Genomic DNA, 18,383 nt, shown 5'->3' with positions numbered 1-18,383 from the left:
GGCACTCGTGAACGACACTGAAAGTCGCTGCTCGAAAGGAAGGGAAGGTGGGTTATACGAATAGAAAGGGTCAAGATTCATTATCTTCCCCAGGAAGTAGCATAGTAAATAATATTCATGCTAGATCAGAGAGACCGCATTTCCACTTTCTGCTGATATATTGGGGGGAAAAAAAAGAAATGAAAAGGGAAGAAAAGAAAGAAAGGACAAAGGCTGCTAATCCTTAAAAATAATGTTTGAAAGGGACTAATAGCAGAACAATGCAGTTACTGAGCGGAGCCTAATGCAGACTCACACTCAACAAGTTGCTGAGGACTGGGAGCAGCCTCTTGAACCCACTCGGCTCCATCTCCACTCCGCTCATCCCATTTTCTCCATTATTTTGGGGTTATTTCCACTGCAAACCTCGGGGATTTAGATTTTGCCATGACAGAGATCACTGTCCAGCTTCACAAACCACCCTCTATTCTTTTCCCTCCTTTTTTCATTTGTATTTTTTTTCCTTATTTTTTAAACCATCTAGGTAAACTCCAGCTACAAATACTGAATCTCTCCACTTCTTCATAAAAGATGGCACCGAAGTCCTCATCCCCCCGTGCACCTGGGCCCCATCGGCTCCAGGTACTTCACCTCCTTTCTAAGAGCTGTGACCCAGGAACAAGATTCACATTCTGGATCATTACCTTCCTGCAGGACCCTCAAGACAACGCACCAGGTCTAATACCTAATTACACCACGGGCTATATTTTTTCAGTTTCTTTCTTATTTTAAACCCTTGCCGTGGTGCTGCCTTGGGTATGTGTGCAAAACTTTTCGTCCCAAGCCTAACAAGCTCACCAAGTGCGAATTAAATAGCCCAAGCGTGAGGACAGCGGGGTCATTTTCACACCCCTGCTCTCTAGCTTGCATTGCTTCCCCAGAGCAGCTTAATCGTGCAAAAACTAAACACAGTATGAAAACACTAACTGTTAACCTAATTAAAGACAGGGGGGAGAAACCAAAGTGAAAGAGAAGAGGGCAAGAAGAAGAAATCAAAAGGAAGATGAAAAAGAAAGAAATAGAAGGAAGGCGAGGAAGAGGGAGAGGGAAAGATGAGGGAGCGGGAAGAGGGATGTCAGATAAAAAGAGAGGATGAAAGAGAAAAAAAAAAAAAAGAAAAGAAAAGAAAGAAAGTGAAAGAAAGGAAGGAAGCCTAAATTTTTATTTATTTCCAATAAGCCAACCCCAAAATCCACCCGTGACGTGGTTTCCCCGCCGGCAGGAGAGGGTCTGGCCGGCAGCAGCGGGGGCTGGGGGCAGCGGGAGCCACCGGCAGCGGGGCAGGAGCGGCAGCGGCCGCTGGGAGCCGGGGCTCGGCGGGGACACTCACCGTGGTGGGCCGTGGGGTATCTCTGCACCGTGGCTCTCACGGAGTTGCCGTAATACGGCGGGACGGGGTTGCCTTGTCCGTCGATATTAAAAAGTACATCCACTTCCTCGGCGAGAGGATACTGCGTGGGGTCCATGTAGGTATGGCCAAGCGAGGGGTGATGCGAGTCCGGGTGCTGCCCATTGAGCACGGCCGGGTGGTGGTGGCTCACCCACCGCGGCTGGTCCGTGGACACCTCCATCTTCCGCGCTCGCTGCTCTCTCTGCCGCTGCTCTTCCTCCTCCTCCTCCTCCTCCTCAGCAAGGCGCGGAGGGCTCGAGATCGGAGCGAGAGACGCTGCCGGAGTTATGCAGGGCGGGGAAAAGTGCTCGGCGAGTTTGGGGATGTTTCTGGTTGGGGTTGGTTTAAAGTGGAGGGAGTAGGGGTTATGGTGATAAAAGATCGATTCCAGAAAAAAAAAAAAAAAAAAAAAAAAAAAAAAAAAAAAAGGAAAAATAATAAAATAAAAAAGGGGGAAAAAGGGAAAACAAAAAAAAAATCACGGGGGAAAAAATTTCTCTACGAAGCGAGATCCCCTCGTTTCTTCCGCTCTGTTGCAGATGTTTCTCTTCTTTGATCACCTGTAACGAGAAAGAGGAAAGGGAAGGAGCAGAGAGAGAGAGAGAGAGAGAGAGAGGCAGGGAGAGAAACGTACTTGAGAAGTTCTGAACTTTAGCACCTGACTTTTTAGGCAGGAGAAAACCCATCCCATCCCTCGGCAGCCATCCCTGGGAAGCGCCTGCTCTGCCCTGGACCCACCTCTCCCAGCGCCTCTTTCTCTTTCGCTCTCTCCCGGCTCGGAGCGGAGCCCAGCAGCTCCCACCGCGCTCCTGCCGCCAGCTCTGACTTTTCCTTGGGTCTGGGGTTTTTTTGACTTTTCTCTTTACTTTTTTTTCCTTTTTTTTTTTTGTTTTTTTTTTTGTCGTCGCTGTTATTTATTTTTTTATTTGCTCCATTTGCACCTGAGAAGCTCCAGTGGCTTAAGCCGGTGAGAACTTGTGTCATTCGCTGCCGCACAGCCCAGAGTCACTTTGATTGCTCATTAATTATTATGCAACCGAGAAAGGGGGGAACAGGGGGAAAAGAGAAGGGAGGGAGAGGGGGGAAATCGAGGAGGGGGTAAAGCAGTGGGAGAAGAGAGTGGGGGTGAAAGGAAGGAGCGAGGAGAAAAGGAGGGTGGGGAGAGGGAGGCAAAAGAAAAATTTAAAAAGCGACAAGTTGCTAAAGAAATTCCGCACAAACCTTGGTGGAGAAGCAGTATGTGACCCAGGAGGGATGCAGCTGAAAGTGCTTGATCAGATCAGATTGTGCTCGCTCGCACTATGTTTTCCCTACTTTTTTTCCTCCCTCTCTCTCCCTTTTTTTTTTTTTTCCCTTTCTTTTTTTTTTTCTTTTTTTTTCCTTTTTTTTTTTTTTTTTTTTTTTTTTTACAGGGAAGGCATTCTTTCAGAAAGGAGCAGGATGGCGCCAGCCGGCTCAGTGCTTACAGACAGCTGTGGCGAGACGCAACTTAAGGAGGTTCCAGTGTCATAAGCCCGGGGGAGGCGGAGCCTGAGGAGGGGACCGGCCGGGCGCTGCCCCCGCGGGAACCCCCCGGCAACAAACTTCTCTTCATTTCCACACACGCACACGCCCGCCTTTTCCTTTTATTTATTTGTGAATTTTTTTTTTTTTCTACTTTTTTTTTTTTTTTAAGGGGGAAATTAAGTTTTTCCCGCTGTCCCAGAAACTCTGCGAGCGGCCAGCGAGGAGGGATGGTGCGTGCAGGGGATGGGTTGGCTCCTCCGGCGGACGGCCCGGGGATGCCAGCGGGTTCGGAGCCCCCGGGAGCGGGGATGGACCGGCAGGTGCAGGGCCGGGGGGCTCCCGCCTGGAATAAAGCCGCCTCCTCCAGCGGCACGGCTCAGAAAGGATTTCATTGATGTTATTTTTAAGGATACAAGCGCACGGCAAAGGCCAAGTTTGTACACTCGATTTTGGGGGGTTTAGGGGGCTTTTTCCCCCTTCCCGCCCCGCCGGGACCCGGGAGAGCCGCGCGGGGGCCGCGGGACGGCTCCGACCGGACCCCCGGGCGCCGCTCCCGGCCCCGCCCCCCTGCGGGCTCGGCCAATGGGCGGCCAGCAGGAACTGGGGCGCCGGCCCCGGGCGGCGCTGATTGGCTGCGAGCCCGGTCCTTGCCCGCCCCCGGCGGCGCTGATTGGCTGCGGGCCCGCGGCCGCGCCGGGCGCTGCGTTGAGCCAGGGCATCCCCTAGCGGCACCCCGGGGTCATCCCGGCGGGAACGGCACCGGGACAGGGGGGACAGCGAGGGGGGAAACGGGAGAACGACGGAGAGAGGGTGGCAAGAGAGAGACCAAAGGCGCGGAGAGAAAAGAAAAAGAAAAGAAAAGAAAAGAAAAGAAAAGAAAAGAAAAGAAAAGAAAAGAAAAGAAAAGAAAAGAAAAGAAAAGAAAAGAAAAGAAAAGAAAAGAAAAGAAAAGAAAAGAAAAGAAAAGAAAAGAAAAGAAAAGAAAAGAAAAGAAAAGAAAAGAAAAGAAAAGAAAAGAGAAAAGAAAAAAGAAAAGAAAAATACAGATTTTTTTTTAAAAAAAGCTCTAGAACGAGTCACTCACTGGGTGCTCTGCACGCTGTCTCCGCACGCCGGCCAGAGCGCGTCAGCCCCGGTGCGGGAGGAAGCGGCTCTCCGGAGTACCGCGGGGAGTCCCGTTAAAACCCGAGGCTCCGAAGCTCCGGGGCCGGTGCCCCAGCCGGGGCCGCCCCCGGTCAGCGGGGCCGGGATGGGCTCAACCTGCGACCAGGAGCCCGTTCGGCTCCTCGACAGCCGGCAGAGGCAAGCCTCCCGTCGGATGGATGGGTGGATGGATGGATGGATGGATGGATGGATGGATGGATGGATGGATGGATGGATGGGTGGACGGACGGACGGACGGACGGACGGATGGATGGATGGATGGATGGATGGATGGATGGATGGATAGATGGGTGGATGGATGGACGGACGGACGGACGGATGGATGGATGGATGGATGATCCGAATCCTCGAGGGCGCCCGTTTTAAGCCCAGGTTTTAGCCCCCGGCGCAGCCCATCGCCGTTGGGCGTGGGGACAGACTTTTCACGGGTGAAAGATGCGCCGTGGGCATGCACATATATATGTGTGTATATATATATATATTTCAAAAGGAAGCCGACCAGGACAGGTATAAGAGCCGTGAACCCGCCACGCGGCAGGGTCAGTGCGGGGGACCCGTGGAAACGTGCCGGGTGGGGAGCACCGAGGAGGGTGGGCGAGTCGGGAAGGGGGCGGCAGGTCACCCTCGCCCAGAGCTGTCCGGGAGACAGGGCTCGATGCTCCCCCGAGCTGTCCAGCCTCGCCGACGCTGCCCGGGCCGGTTCCCGGGGGCAACGGGAACCGCTCCCTGCAGCCCATTAAGGGAAGGGGAGAAGGGGGAGACAGGAGAGGGATGCTCATGGCCCTCCCCGAGCTCCGGCAAAACTCGCGTTTCCTCTCTCCCCTCAGAGGAGTCGCTTTGCCTGCAGGGTTTTTATTTTGCGGCGTGTTCCCTCCTTCCCATTCTCCAGGAACTGGGGTGCACTAGAAGGGGGAAAGGGAAGGGATAACGATCGGTCCTGATGCACTTCCCGGCTCCCTCCGCACGGGAGGCCCCAGGCCGCCCCAGCACCAGGGTGGTCTCCTGCCCACCCCTCCTCCGGGAGAGGAGGACACTGAGGAGGGGAGCAACCCTCACAGCACAAACCTTCCTCTTCATCCCCCTCCCAGACTTTAAGCATTTTATGGATGTAAGCGGGAAGTGTCTCCCAGGGATTTGCCTCTTCATCCACGCTCCCCAAATTTCCTCACGCCTCAAGCACATCCTGCGGGCCAGAGGGGTTCCCCACACTTGGGAAAAGTCATTTTGTGTCTTTTAACATTGTTGGGGGGAGAGGCCCTTAATGCGAGCTGAGATCTTTGGGCAGGTGAGCTGAGATTCCCACCCCCGCTCCCTCCGGCACTTACAGCCCTGAGACCTACAGCCCTGGGATCACAGGAGGGGAATTTCCATCCAAAGGTCACGAAATTGCTAAACCATTTTAAAACGTGCCTTTAGCCCTGTCCGAAGGTAGTGAGGAAACTGCTTTCCTTCAGCTGCTTGGAGGGCAGGGAATTATTAATGCAAAATAAAATAATAATTTAAGCATTTAATTATATCTTAAATAATATATGAATATTATAAAATTTTATAATTATTAATACAATAAAGTATAAATATAAAATCATTAAAATAAAATAAATAATAAAATCAACGGCTACACCAAGTCCCATCCGTGGCAGGGGGGAAAAGAAATGGGAACATCCCTGAGGGCTCCACCCTGCCCCGACAGGGCTGGCACGGTGGGACCCTGTTCCCCGATGTCCTTCGCAGCCGCAGCCCCGGTTGCGGGAGGAGGGGAACCGCTTTCAAATCTAGTTTGCTTAGGCTGTCCCTTTATTTTCAACCCGTCTCCCATAGACTCGATCTTCCTATCCCCCTCCCAGCCGGGAGGAAGTCGTGGTGAGGAGGGCAAAAACATCCCCGACCAAAAAAAAAAAATATATATATATATATATATATATATTTAAAAAAGAAAAATAGCAAACCCATCATTTTTCCCGTCTCCTCGGATTATCGTGTGATCCCCGGGGGTTTTGAGAGGAGCGCTGGCCTTGACCGTCCTTTTCCCAGGCTGTGGCTGCAGATCCATCACCTCACCCCCCTCCCCGGCAGCCCCCAGCAGGTTTTCCAGTGACAGCTCGGCGTTAATAGGAGCCCATTGTTGGAGCAATTAGCCCCAAGCTCGCCACCAGCCGCCAGATAAGGGTCGGGGGCTCGGGGGTTAATTCTGCCGGGGGGAGGAGGGGGCTGCCGGGGGGCTCCAGCATCCCTCCTAGCTAGGGGAGGGAGGGGGGCAATGGGGAAAACTCTGCCTCTAAAATGTCACGAGGAAACGCTTTGGACACATTATTGTCATTTAGAGAGCTAAAAAGAGGGAAACTACGAAAGAAACAAAACAAAACAAAAAACCCACAAAAAAAACCCCAGATAAAAATCAACAACAAAACCCCAAAGTTGGTGGGATGGGGCAGCCCCCCAGCCTACCGCTCCCCCAAAAATGAGCAGTCAAAGGGCACTAAAACTGCCCCCCACATTATTATTTTTTTTTTTTAGTCTCCCTCGGCTCTGCCTGTTAAGGTGGGTACAGGAAAGGTTGTTCTGGAGCCGGGAGCCGGGGCCAGCGGCTTCTCCGTCCTCGCTGGTGCCCACCGCCGGCACTGGCACCTCGGGGCGGGGACAGGCAGCCTCCCCCTTCTCCCCCCTCTCCTTTAGCCCCCTTATAAACGACAATTGACTGAAAGGGGATTAAGTTACGTTTGTCGGGCTGGGCTTTTTTTTTTTTTTTTTTTTCTTCTTTCCAGGGTACCAGAATAGTACAGGTAAAGCTGTACAAACAGCCGGGAGCGAGGAATCGGGGGGTTATGGAGAGGACACGGCCCAGGGCAGAGCTCCGAAGATTATTATTTTTTTTTTTTTATTTTTTTTTTTGCCTGTGTACAGCAACTTGCTCTCTTGCCGAGACACCCGGGCTTGTGAGCTCGTTGCCACCTCCCCGGCTGGGACAGCCCCTCCCGGGACACGGAGCCTGCCAGTCCGGGTACCGGGCCCTGGTCAGGCTGCTGAGATAATCTCGGGTTAAACAAAGGCGCAGAGAAGAGGGAATATTTTGTTTTCCTCTTTTTTTTCCTCCCTTCATGAATTAGGAAAGAATTACGATCCATTTCCTCAAGGCCACCCCCCCCGCCTTTATCATTTAAAGGCTAATCAGCATCCCTCCAGCTAGGAGCTGGCAAATTAATAATAATAATAATAATAATAATAATAATAATAATAACAACAACAACAATAAAGTCAAAGAGAAAGAGAGACTGCTATTTCTGCCTCTCCCCTTTCCCAACCCACATGAGCCTTCCGCTTCAAAACCAGCCACATGGGTGGTTTTTTCCTTTTTTTCTTTTCTTTCTCTCTCCCCTTTTTTTTTTTAACATACGTACATATTTCCGTTCTTTTCTAATAATTCAGTTATCTCCCCTTCGTGAAGATCGGGAGGAAACAAACACGCACACAAAGAAGTGCCGAGCCATGCAAATTCAAAGAGAGAACAAATCATCGGCTGATTACACCGGGTCCAATTTTTTCTCGCTTCTTGCACCACTACCCACCACAGACGCACACACTTTTTTTTTTTTACTTTTTTTTTTTTTTCAGCTCAAATGATGCTATTTGATGGAGGAGTGGGAAGAGAGGGGGGAAACCCCTACTCTGCCGTAGAAAAGAAATTCGAAGAATTAAAATTAGGAGGAGAGAAACTGGGACTTTTCTTTCCCTCCTCCCCGCCCTTCTTTGAAGCTGAGAGAAGGGCGACTGCCCCGGGACACTGCAAGAGTAAGAAAAAAAAAAAAAAAAAAAGGAGAAAAAAAAAAAAGTCTGAGAAAGATCAAAAACCGGCTCCGCAAGTCCCAGGGGCGACCTCTCCCCCCGACACATTCCCCAAAGTGCGCGGCAGAGGGGCGGACAGGAGCCGGGCAAAGGGGAGAAGGAGAAGGGGAGAAGGGGAGGGGGGCTCGTGTCGCCCCCGCCGCCGGTGCCCCGTCCTGCTCCGGGGGCAGGATCCGGCCGGGACCCAGCTCCCTTCCCTTCCCTTCCCTTCCCTCCCTCCTCCCCGACCTCCACACACAGCCCCGCTTCAAACTCAAGCCGGTAAGTCCCTTCTCTCCCTTTCCCTCCACCTTTTCCTTTCTCATACAGCAAAAGTGCGCTTTGGCGAGGGGCTCTCTTCTCCCTTTATTCCACTTCCCCATTTTACCCCATTTTACCCCATTTTAGCCCATTCTCGCCCCTCTCCATCTGCGGGAGATGCTCTGAGCCTGGAGCGGGTGTCCGGCACCGCTATCGCCGAGAGGAGCTGGGCAGAGCACCCCAAAGGCTCCGACCCCATAAATATAAATTAAAAACTAAGAGAAGAAAAAGCCAGCAAATCTCCTGAACAGCCACTCCAAATTACGGCGAGGTTAAAGAAATACTCAATAGGGGGAAAAATTAAAAGGGAAAAAAAAAAAAAGGAAGGAGTCGAGAGTCGGGGTTTGTTTCGGGTTTCTCGATTTTGCTTTATCTCCCAGGAGCGTTTTCAGCGATAGATTTGAAGGCGGATTGAAGCATCTTGCGGGCTTTAAACCCGGCAAGAGCTGTTTTCCTCGCACCCCACGGAGAAGGTGAAGCCGCCGATGTGTTTAAGGATTATTTTCGTAATTTTTTTTTTCCCCCTATTTTTTTTTCTTTTTTCCCCGAAAGCAGAAATTACCCCGGGACTTAGATAAAGGAAAAAAAAAAAAAAAATCCACAAATCGCCCGGCGGCTGGAGTGAGAGGAGGGGGCAGAAGTAACACCAGCTCCTCGCTGAGACGCAGGGGCACATCCCGACATCCCCGGATTAAAACCGGAGCGATTTACTCCGGCAAGCGCCCGGCTGCTGTCACTTTAAAATCGTCCTTGCACCCCCTGAACCCCCCCAAAATAAATCCCCCGTGGCCACAGAGCCAGCGGCTGTAACCCCGCACGACACGGCCGCCCCGCAATTGTGGGGCTCGCGTTTACCCCCAAAAATTCAAACAGTACCGAGGGTGTCAGAATGCTCACGATTTCTTTTCGCCCTAAAGAGAGGGCTAGCGCACCCCAAACTCCCCTGAGGAGCACATACAGGCACCCCGAGGTGCTGTCCCGCCCTGGCCAAGCACAAGGAGATTCCCTCCACATCCCGGGGGCCGGGAGCAGAACCCAGCCGGGTGCTCCCCCTCCTCTGCATCCCACTCCCTACCTGCCCCTACGGGGAAAAACCTTCTCGTCTTATTTCCCCCCTTGAAATTAAAACGCTCCCCTCGGCTCTGTAAAAAAAAAAATAAAAATTCACATCCCCGGGAGAAGGAAGCGCTTCGCCCCAGCCGGGAGCAAAATGCCGCGGCGGGGTGGGGGTAGACATTCCCTCTCCCCTCCTTCCTTTCCGAGAGCCTGTTTCTCCTTTCCCGGGACCCTCTGTGTCCCCCTGTCTGTCCGGGGACTCGTCCCGGTGGTGGCACCGGTGTCCGCCTCGCCGGAGCAGCAGCCCCTGCCCGCGGCACCGACAGGTCCCGGCTCCCCCGCTCCGCACCTGCGGCCCATAAATAATGGAGAAAACAAGCAGGGCCGGTGGTTATTAATTATCCGGTTTCATTAAAATCCGTCACCCCGAGCTCGCTGCCTGTGTACGGACACGTGAAGGTAAGGGGAGATGGATGGATGGATGGATGGATGGATGGATGGATGGATGGACGGACAGACAAAGACAGACAGACAGACAGACAGACAGATAGATAGATAGATAGATAGATAGATAGATTTTATCCCCTTTCTGTATTCAAATCTCTCGATGACAAATAATGTGGATTTTTTTTTTTGACAGCACAAACCATTCCCATCGCTCCCTCACAAAATATCCTCCGCACGGTTTGGAGAGTGAAAAATTCTTCTACAAGGCGGGGAAGGAGGAGAGAGACTTAATGAAGGGATGACGGGAGGGAGAGGAAGCTCTCCACTCTCCCTTCGGCCCCCGGTCCTGCCAGAGCTGCCCGGCCCGGCCCGGCCCGGCCCGCGGGTCCCCCAGCGGGAGCAGGAGCGGCGGGGAAGGTTCGGGTCCAGCCCCAGAGCGGAGCCATCTCCCTCCTCATCCCAGCCTGCCTTAACCACACACCTCTGGGCTAGCTCTGCTCTGCGTTTCTAAGCTATGAAAAGGAGAAATATCTGCCGGAAATCTCCCCAAGCAGATTTTGTTAGAAGCACAGTGTTCTTGTAATGTATTATACACAGATATTTTTAACCTGAAGAGATAGAGTGCTACATATACAGGTACATTTTATATTATACAGCACATATCAACCTAACAGAATCAAATCGAATCGGAATTATTCGTGGGAAGAGCACAGAACCGCAGCCATCCGCACATTCCTGCCCGCATGAATATCGCTGTACACAGAGCATGTGGGTCCGGATATACAATATAAAATACACAAATATATATATTTATATAAATATATATATATTTTTTTATATATACAAAAAGGTACGAAGCCAGGCACAGAAAGGCCCCTCGTGTCCCTCAGATATAAATCCATTCTTGTCCTGAGATTAAGATTTCTCATCCCAGCTATGTCACTGCCTTGTCCCATGTCGCAGCCCCCATCTCACTCCTTTGCCCCCACCACCCACGGGTAAAACATCTTCGTCTCCCCAGCTTGCCAAAAATCTCCCCCTTACGGATCAGGGGGGCTTTCCCCAAGGTCACCGAGAAAACTCGACTCTTCCCTCCATCCACCCCAAGCAATAAAGGGGGATCGGGGCTGAGTTTCAAATCCTTTGAGCCGAGCTCTCCATCCTAATGCCCTCCACGTGGAGGAGTAAAAGGAGGATGAATTTAAAAAAAAAAAAAAAAAACCAAGAAAAAAAAAGAAAAAATAAAAAATAAAAAAAGGAGGGGGGTGGGATGGGGGGGACACACGGACAGACAAATCGGTGTTCACTGACCTGGGGAGATGCTTTTGATTTTGTCCGGTTCCGCTGGAGCGCTCAGAGCAGGAGTGCGGGAGGAGCGGAGCCGCTGCTGGCATGTCGCAAGCTCTCACCGAGGGGGAAAACCTGGGGGAGCCGCATCCTCCGAACGCCCACCCTTGCCCTCCTCCTCCTCCGGGCTGGGCTGAAGATCAGAGCTCTTCCGGGTTGGGAAAGGGCAGAGCAGGAGTGAGAGGAATATGATGGGCCATTTCTTTACACACCCATGGATGGGGCGGGGAGGTGGAGGTGGGGGGGACAGGGGCAGGGCCAGGGGGACGCGCCAGGTACGGCGGTGTGAGCGTGATGTAACCCGTCCCGGGAGCAGCTGGCAGCGCCGGGAGCCGGGAACGCCGGGAACAGAGAGGGGGAAAATGGAATTAAGCGTATGATCATACAAATAACGCCGGGGTTCGCTTCGCTGCATCGAAAGCTTTCGAGGAAAAGTGGTGACATTAGCGACAAGGGGCTGGTTCTTCTCTTCTGTACCCCCTTCTCCCTCCTCCCGGGGATATTTTTAATGACCCTATTCTGCCTTTTTTATATATATTTTTATTTTGAATATGCATCTGTGTAAGGCTCCACGATACAGACAAAAAAAATAAAAATAAAAATTAAAAAAAAAGAATGGACACGCATCCCCTGGCGCTCCGAGAACGGGGAGGGACGAGGATTGTTCCCCCTTGTCTCCCACTCCTCCTCGGGACGAGCAGGAGCACAGCACCTCTACAGGGAGACACGGATCGCAGGGGTCGGCCCCAGCCCTGGGGGTCCTGGGTGTCCCCCTCTGTCCCCTCAGACTCGCACGGGCTTGAACCCGCTGCCGGGAAAGGGACGGGCCAGGGGGGATCTGCAGCCCCCTGCCCGCCCCTCGGTCTCCTTTCCCCGGGAACACCGGGGGGTTTTCGAGGGCTGGAGGTGGAGGGAAGAGAAACGCCCCCCCTAAAGTGCTGCAGAAGCCAGGGAGCCGGGCTGTGGCCACGCCGCAGGCTCCAGAGGATGCCCCAGATCTTCCAGCCAAGAGGAGATGGAGGAACCGAGGGGGGAAGGGACGGGGGGCTCTGATTTTCCACATTTAACCCCCACTCGTGTCACTCCCCCAAACCTAATGCTGCAGCCTCAGCGTTCTCCCCCGTTAGCCTCGATCCACGGGCAGATTTGCTTACAAGAAAACCTTCCCAGGTTTTGGTGATGATATTTTTATTCGCCAGGGCTGTGTGCTCATTTCGGAGTGGGTGGGTGGGTGGGCGTCCTGCCACCAAAACAAGACACGGAGGATCAGCCTGGGGAAGGTGGGAGGGGGTTTATCCACGGAAAACACGGCCGGGAATGGCCACTCTCATCTACCGGGATGGGCAGCCACATCCGAGTGGGAGAAGTGGGGAGCTTCACTCCCCCCACGCTCCAAATCCACCCTCGGTGAGAAGAGGTTTCCTCGGGAATAAACCTGGAATAAAGCTTTATTCCCAGGGCTAAAGCAGGTGGGGGAGGCAGATGCCAGGCCCCACGAGTGGGAGCCCCACTGGTGCTGGGGGGATGCAGAGCTGCCCTGCCCGGCCCGGCTCCGGTACCCGGCGGAGACCCCCAGGGCACATCCCGGCAGCTTCAGAGAGTGGGGCGAAAATCGGTCACTTAGGGGGAAAAAATAAATATATGTGTATATACACACCCTCCTGGTCCCGGAGGGATATTGTTGGGTTTTTCTGCTGACGTTGGGAGTTCGCTATCGCTGCTTCTAGAGTGACTCTCTGTGAGGTGAAAGGTAACGCGATCGCCTCCCAATTCTATCTTTAGAAAACACATTCAATTAAGGTAATAACTTAAAGCTCATTAGAGCCACGGAGGGAACCTTCCCAGCGCCAAACACCGATGGAAACAGCTCGGGCACCCCAACGGCGGGGGGGGAGGGTTGAGCCCATCTACCATCGACAAGAAATGCGCCTTTTGCTAAGGAAAGGCTTCGAAAAAGAGGATTTTGAAGCCACGAGGCTTGTGTGGTTTGGACTGAGCCGGGGATAAATCCTTGAGGGGTATGGGATAAGAAAAAAAATAAAGAATACAGCTGAAATCACTCGAGGGATGTGTTCCTCATCATAGGGCTGGGAAAATCCCTGCGGAATCTTCTGCGCCCCAAAACAGTGCTGCGGGAGGGAGACGAGATCAGCCTGGAAGATGGTGCCGGATCCCTCCAAAACTGCCCAGGAAAAGAAAAAAAAAAAAAATAAATAAAAAGGCGGGGGAGGGAGCTGGATCCGGGCTGGCTGAGCACACCGTGGAACTGCGGGGGGCGAGGTGGGGAAACGAAAAATCAAGGATCCTCCTGGCAAAAAGCGCTTGGGAAGAGCGCGGAGATGGAGTCCCCGCACCATTGTCCCTGTTCCTCCGGCTGGGGCTTGCTGGGGGCGGGAGGGGACAGAGGGAATTTGGGCACAGGCGCAGGCGCATCCACACTCATCTCCCCCTCCCGCATCCACCCCGCACCGCGAAGTTCATTTCCAGCCACGACGGCCGGTGATTCAAAGGTTAAACATAACTAATGAGGCTTTAAATGGCACCCGGGGTTTATCATAAATATCACAGACCCTCCTCGATGCCTGCAGTTGAGGTCCGAATATACATTCAAAGCAATAGTCAGATACCCGGAGGTCATTTAAATACATAAATACACGGAAAAAAAAAATATTCACACACACATATATTTTTCCGTGTGTGAGTATGTATATATATATGGAATATATCTATGTGGAATATTTATATGGTGTGCGCATATATATATATATATTCCATATATAAATATCAGGAATAATTTTTTTCCTTGTGTTTTCCAACTTGCCAGGGGAGCCTGTGATTCTCCCACTCCATGTGCTTGATCCCACCTCTTGCTTTCCTCCTGGCACACATTTAGACGGGTATACACCGAAATAAATACCTACACACACACACAATCGATTTCGGCTCCGCCTGAACCAAGATTTGCAGTCGAACCCTCCCTAAATAAAATCCATACGTTATTGTTAGGGATAACCGCTCTGCCGGCTGCAGAGAGGAGGCTGAGGATGTTTTATTTGCTATAATTAAACTGCCTCTCGTGTTCTGGAAAGAAAACCCATCCTCTCTGCCCCCACCCCGGGGAAAAGTTGCCAATAATCAATAATTCCCCCTTCGCCGGCTGTGAAAACACATTCTCAGAGAGGTTATTTTTTAATATCACTGTTGCGATCTACGTTTCCAAGGAGGGGAAGAAAGCACCCTCCTTCTTGATCTCCCCAAATCAGGCGCTTTGGCATTGATCCTGCGCTTTGTGTGCGCAGAGTATATTCGCTTTAAAACGATTTCCATTAAATGCGCTCGCCTACATCGGTGGGATCGACCTAATGACTTTGTGGGAGCGCTGGGGAGGGACGGAGGGGTCGGGGGGGACCCTCGAAAATTAAAATAATCGCTCCCCCCACCCTCTTTCCCCCTCCATCCACATCTTCCATTCACCCGAATCAGGGACTTGGGAATAAAGTCAAAGGCAGACCCAAACAAATAGCCGCAATTGTAAATTCCTATCCGTTACAACCAAGTTGCAAAATATATTTATAAAAATATATAAAGCACGTGGAAGAGGAGAATTTTAATTAAATCTTACTGCGGCTCTAACAACATCGAAGTGATATTTCATTCGGAGCCCGCCTCTTGCTTGTGTTTTATAGCGTTTTCTTGCCTCTGACTTTTTTTTTTAAATATTAGACGAGGTACAGAATTATAAATGACTCTTTCCTTATCTGTGCTGCTCACATATCCAGGATCAGAGGAGCTGATTAAGAAAGAAGTCAGAGGCAACGTTGGATTCATAATGATTCGGAATAATGAATCCTTATCTCTGCTTTCCAGATTATCACCCTTTCAGCTCCCAATGTTTTGTTACATGGGATAATTTATTGCATCTAATACATCACAATGAATCTGATGGCGGAAAGCGATGGGCAACGTTGGGGGAAAAAAAATCGTGGGTCCTTATTTTAGTTTAGTTTCATCCTGGGGGCAGCGAAACTGATTTTTTTTCTTTTTTTAATTGGGAAAATATAAGGTAAATCTGATAATAATAATAAAAATAAGTTGGAAGGGGATGATGAGGCGCTTTAATTAGTGTGTCACTTTCAGACTGAAATTAAGAAAATCGACCGGAGCTTCTCCTCTCCGTGGCTCCGAGATCCTAATTTTACATGATTTATTTTTTATTTAAGGGGGAGATAATGCATCATAAACATTGAATAAAGCACGGAGCCGGCTTAAGATAAAATACAATTTGCATCTCTCTTTTTTTCCTTTTTTTTTTTGAAAGGAAGGGCTGCCAATAATGTTCTTTTTTTTTTTTTTTTTTTTTTTTTTTCTCCCCGCCCCGTTGCCAAATAAATACATGCATAGCAAAAAATCGATAAGATTTCTGCGAGGAGTCTCTCCCCTCTCTTTTCCTATGTCTCTGCCTCCTTTTTCTTTTTTTTTTCTTCTTTTTTTTTTTTTTTTTAAAGGCATTTCTCATAAACTGGAGAAACTCCGCGTGTTGCTTTGTATGTAAATGAACGCTGCGCTGTGTTTCTGGCTGCAGAAATGAAATAGGGGATGGAGGGCGGGGTGGGGGGAAAACATTCACCTGAAATTATTGATATTCGTGTGCCTGAGGAGGGGAAGATCTGCTGATATTTTGCTGGATTTGAATGTATTCGTTTGAATCCTTGAAGGGGAGCAGCAGCCGGGCTCTGCCTCCTCACCTGCGCAGGGAAAAGCTGCATTTCAAACATTTGCTGTGGCAAATAAACCCCTTTGCTTCATTCCGAGGGATGGGGGAGAGGAGGGAGGGATTCCCACAGCAGTAACAACTCAACCCAAAACTTGATCTCAACAAAAATCACCGCAAGGGTCAAACCTGATAACGGGCTTTGGGACAACTCCCTCAAAACCCTGCGAGGGGCTGGGTGATGCTCCCGGCCCGTGCTAGAGCATCCCCGCCTCTGAGAAAATGGTGCCTAAAATGCTCTTCATGGTCAGTTTGCTGCCTCTCGGTTGTTTTTTGGGTTAGGTGTGTTTTCTTCCTTTTTTTTTGTTTTTTTTTTTTTTGTTTGCAGCCTGTCCAAATGCTAAAATTTCTAGGGACAGGTGCTGGCAGCTCTGTTCTGCCTTGGTTTAAGTTTCCCTTGCTCCTTCTCATCCCTTCCCGACTCTCATGGCACAGGGACCGTGTTTAATCATTAACCAGGTCCAGCACGGTCCTTTTTTCCAGGAAGTGAGAGCAGCTTCTAAAATGAGGTTGAAAAATAACTTGGTTTTCCCTTTTGCCTAAAGGGAAAGGTTCCCACCTGGGGTCTGGGGTGGGGGGGACCCCACGCCTCCCCCTCCCCGCTATAGATTCATCGTTTTACATGCGGTGTTTCACAAATCCCATCCAAACGCTAATCTCGGCTTCCTTACTCTTTCTCCTCCCTATATCCTGTGCAATATTTGTCAAGGAATTTCAAGTATCAATTATAACCGCAATTTTTGATATCCTTCCCCCCCCAATCTGAAGTGTAGATGATTCGATAGGAATATATATATATATATATATATATAAAATACCGGTTCTCCCTCAGATGAATTTATTGGACCGCATCCCACCCTTAGCTGAACATTCAATATTCCAGCATTATCTCCACACTTAAACTCGCTTTCTCCATTTCTGTGCCAAGATAAATTTGCATAATATTTGCAGTTGTAATTAGCTGATGAACATCTCCCAGCCTTCCCCTTTGTTTTCCGCGCGTTTGGTCTTCAATTGATGCCACTTTTGATCTTTAATATTACAGGATCCCGATAGAGCATTTTATATCTTATCTGCAGCGCATGAAAGTCGCGCAGAAAGGGAGTGAGAAGGGGGAAAAAAATGGGGAGAAAGGAGAGGGAGGAAAAGGCACTGAACGAAGCTGAACTAATCAGAGTTTCGAAAGGTTGTTTCAGATGCCTGAATCCGCAGTTACGGGCCAAATGAGATAAATGGTGAAATTAGAGCCATTTAAAATAACATAGGGCTCGATCAGGTGAGGTACCGCCAGCATCTCCTGCATCTCCGCATCACCCGAGAAGGGCGCCGGGGGCTCCGGCGGAGGAGCCGCGCTGGGGACGCGGAGTGCCGGGGACACGGGGGGCTGGGGACACGGGGGGCTGGGGACACGGGGGGCTGGGGACATGGGGGGCTGGGGACACGGGGGGCTGGGCTGGGGACACGGGGGGCTGGGGACACGGGGGGCTGGGGACACGGGAGGCTGGGCTGGGGACATGGGGTGCTGGGGACACGGGGGGCTGGGCTGGGGACACGGGGGGCTGGGGACACGGGGGGCTGGGGACACGGGGGGCTGGGGACACGGGGTGCTGGGCTGGGGACATGGGGTACCGGGCTGGGGACACGGGGTGCTGGGCTGGGGACATGGGGTGCTGGGCTGGGGACATGGGGTGCTGGGCTGGGGACACGGGGTGCTGGGGACATGGGGTGACGGGGACACGGGGTGCTGGGCTGGGGACACGGGGTGCTGGGGACACGGGGTGCTGGGGACACGGGGTGCTGGGCTGGGGACACGGGGTGCTGGGCTGGGGACACAGGGTGCTGGGGACACGGGGTGCCGGGCTGGGGGTGGCAGCGTGTGCGTGTCCCCCTCCAGGCTTTGGGGACCCCGGGAGGAGGAGCCCTGCCGACTTTTAGGGACGCGAGCACCAAAGTTGAGCTCTTTTATTTCCTTTTTTTTTTTATTTATTTTTTTTTTTGGCGTGGTGGGGGTGGGGAGGTGTGGGGAAGATGCTTTTCCTCACCCAACAACTGGGTCGGGAGGAGCCGGTACCCCCCGACCCCCGCCCTCCGGAGAACCTCGGGTGAGCAGCCCACCCCAGGGTCACCTCCGCTCGCAGAGCCGGAGTAAAGGATGTTATCACGTCGGGAGGGTTATTAAACCGCTAATGAATGAGTGTCTGTGAGACTCTGGACGGGCTGGAGAGACTGCGGGAGGGGGGCCGGGGGGAGAGGAGGCAGAAAGGCTCGATCTTCATGCCAATCTCTGGAACAAATAGCTAACATTTAACGTTTACACCCTGCTTGGCGACGAACTGGCGCTCCACGGACCCCTGATCCAGGCTAAAATGTCCAGAAAGCCTTTGGAGAGAACAAGTTCCTAGCTATCAGGTTCTTCTGATCTCTCTCCTCCTTTCATAGGGCTTTGGTTTCAGGCTGGACTTGTCCAATGTCTGCTTTACCGCTGCGAGCTCCTAAATGAGTGTCAAGGAGGCGAATATCAAA

General features: G+C 51.5%; 1 protein-coding gene across 3 annotated transcripts in view; it reads right to left on the bottom strand.

Moving 5' to 3' along the window:
- GATA3 (GATA binding protein 3) overlaps positions 1-11,213 on the bottom strand; it is a 28,792-nt gene extending 17,579 nt beyond the window's left edge. For 2 of the 3 annotated variants that reach the window (XM_023918766.2, XM_023918768.2), the window contains exons 1-2: positions 2,651-2,792; positions 1,370-1,989 (exon numbers count right to left, since the gene is read on the bottom strand). In XM_023918766.2, the coding sequence (XP_023774534.1) occupies positions 1,370-1,610 (241 nt within the window). In that variant the 5' untranslated portion in view covers positions 1,611-1,989; positions 2,651-2,792. Of the gene's footprint in view, positions 1-1,369; positions 1,990-2,650; positions 2,793-11,053 lie in introns of those variants that run through there. The other variant, XM_023918767.2, reaches the window with a different exon arrangement.
- Positions 11,214-18,383: the final 7,170 nt, after the last annotated feature.

Source organism: Cyanistes caeruleus, chromosome 4, assembly GCF_971803275.1.
Source record: "Cyanistes caeruleus chromosome 4, bCyaCae1.hap1.1, whole genome shotgun sequence".
NCBI classification, from domain to species: Eukaryota; Metazoa; Chordata; class Aves; order Passeriformes; family Paridae; genus Cyanistes; species Cyanistes caeruleus.
This window is presented reverse-complemented; position numbering and strand designations above follow the sequence as displayed.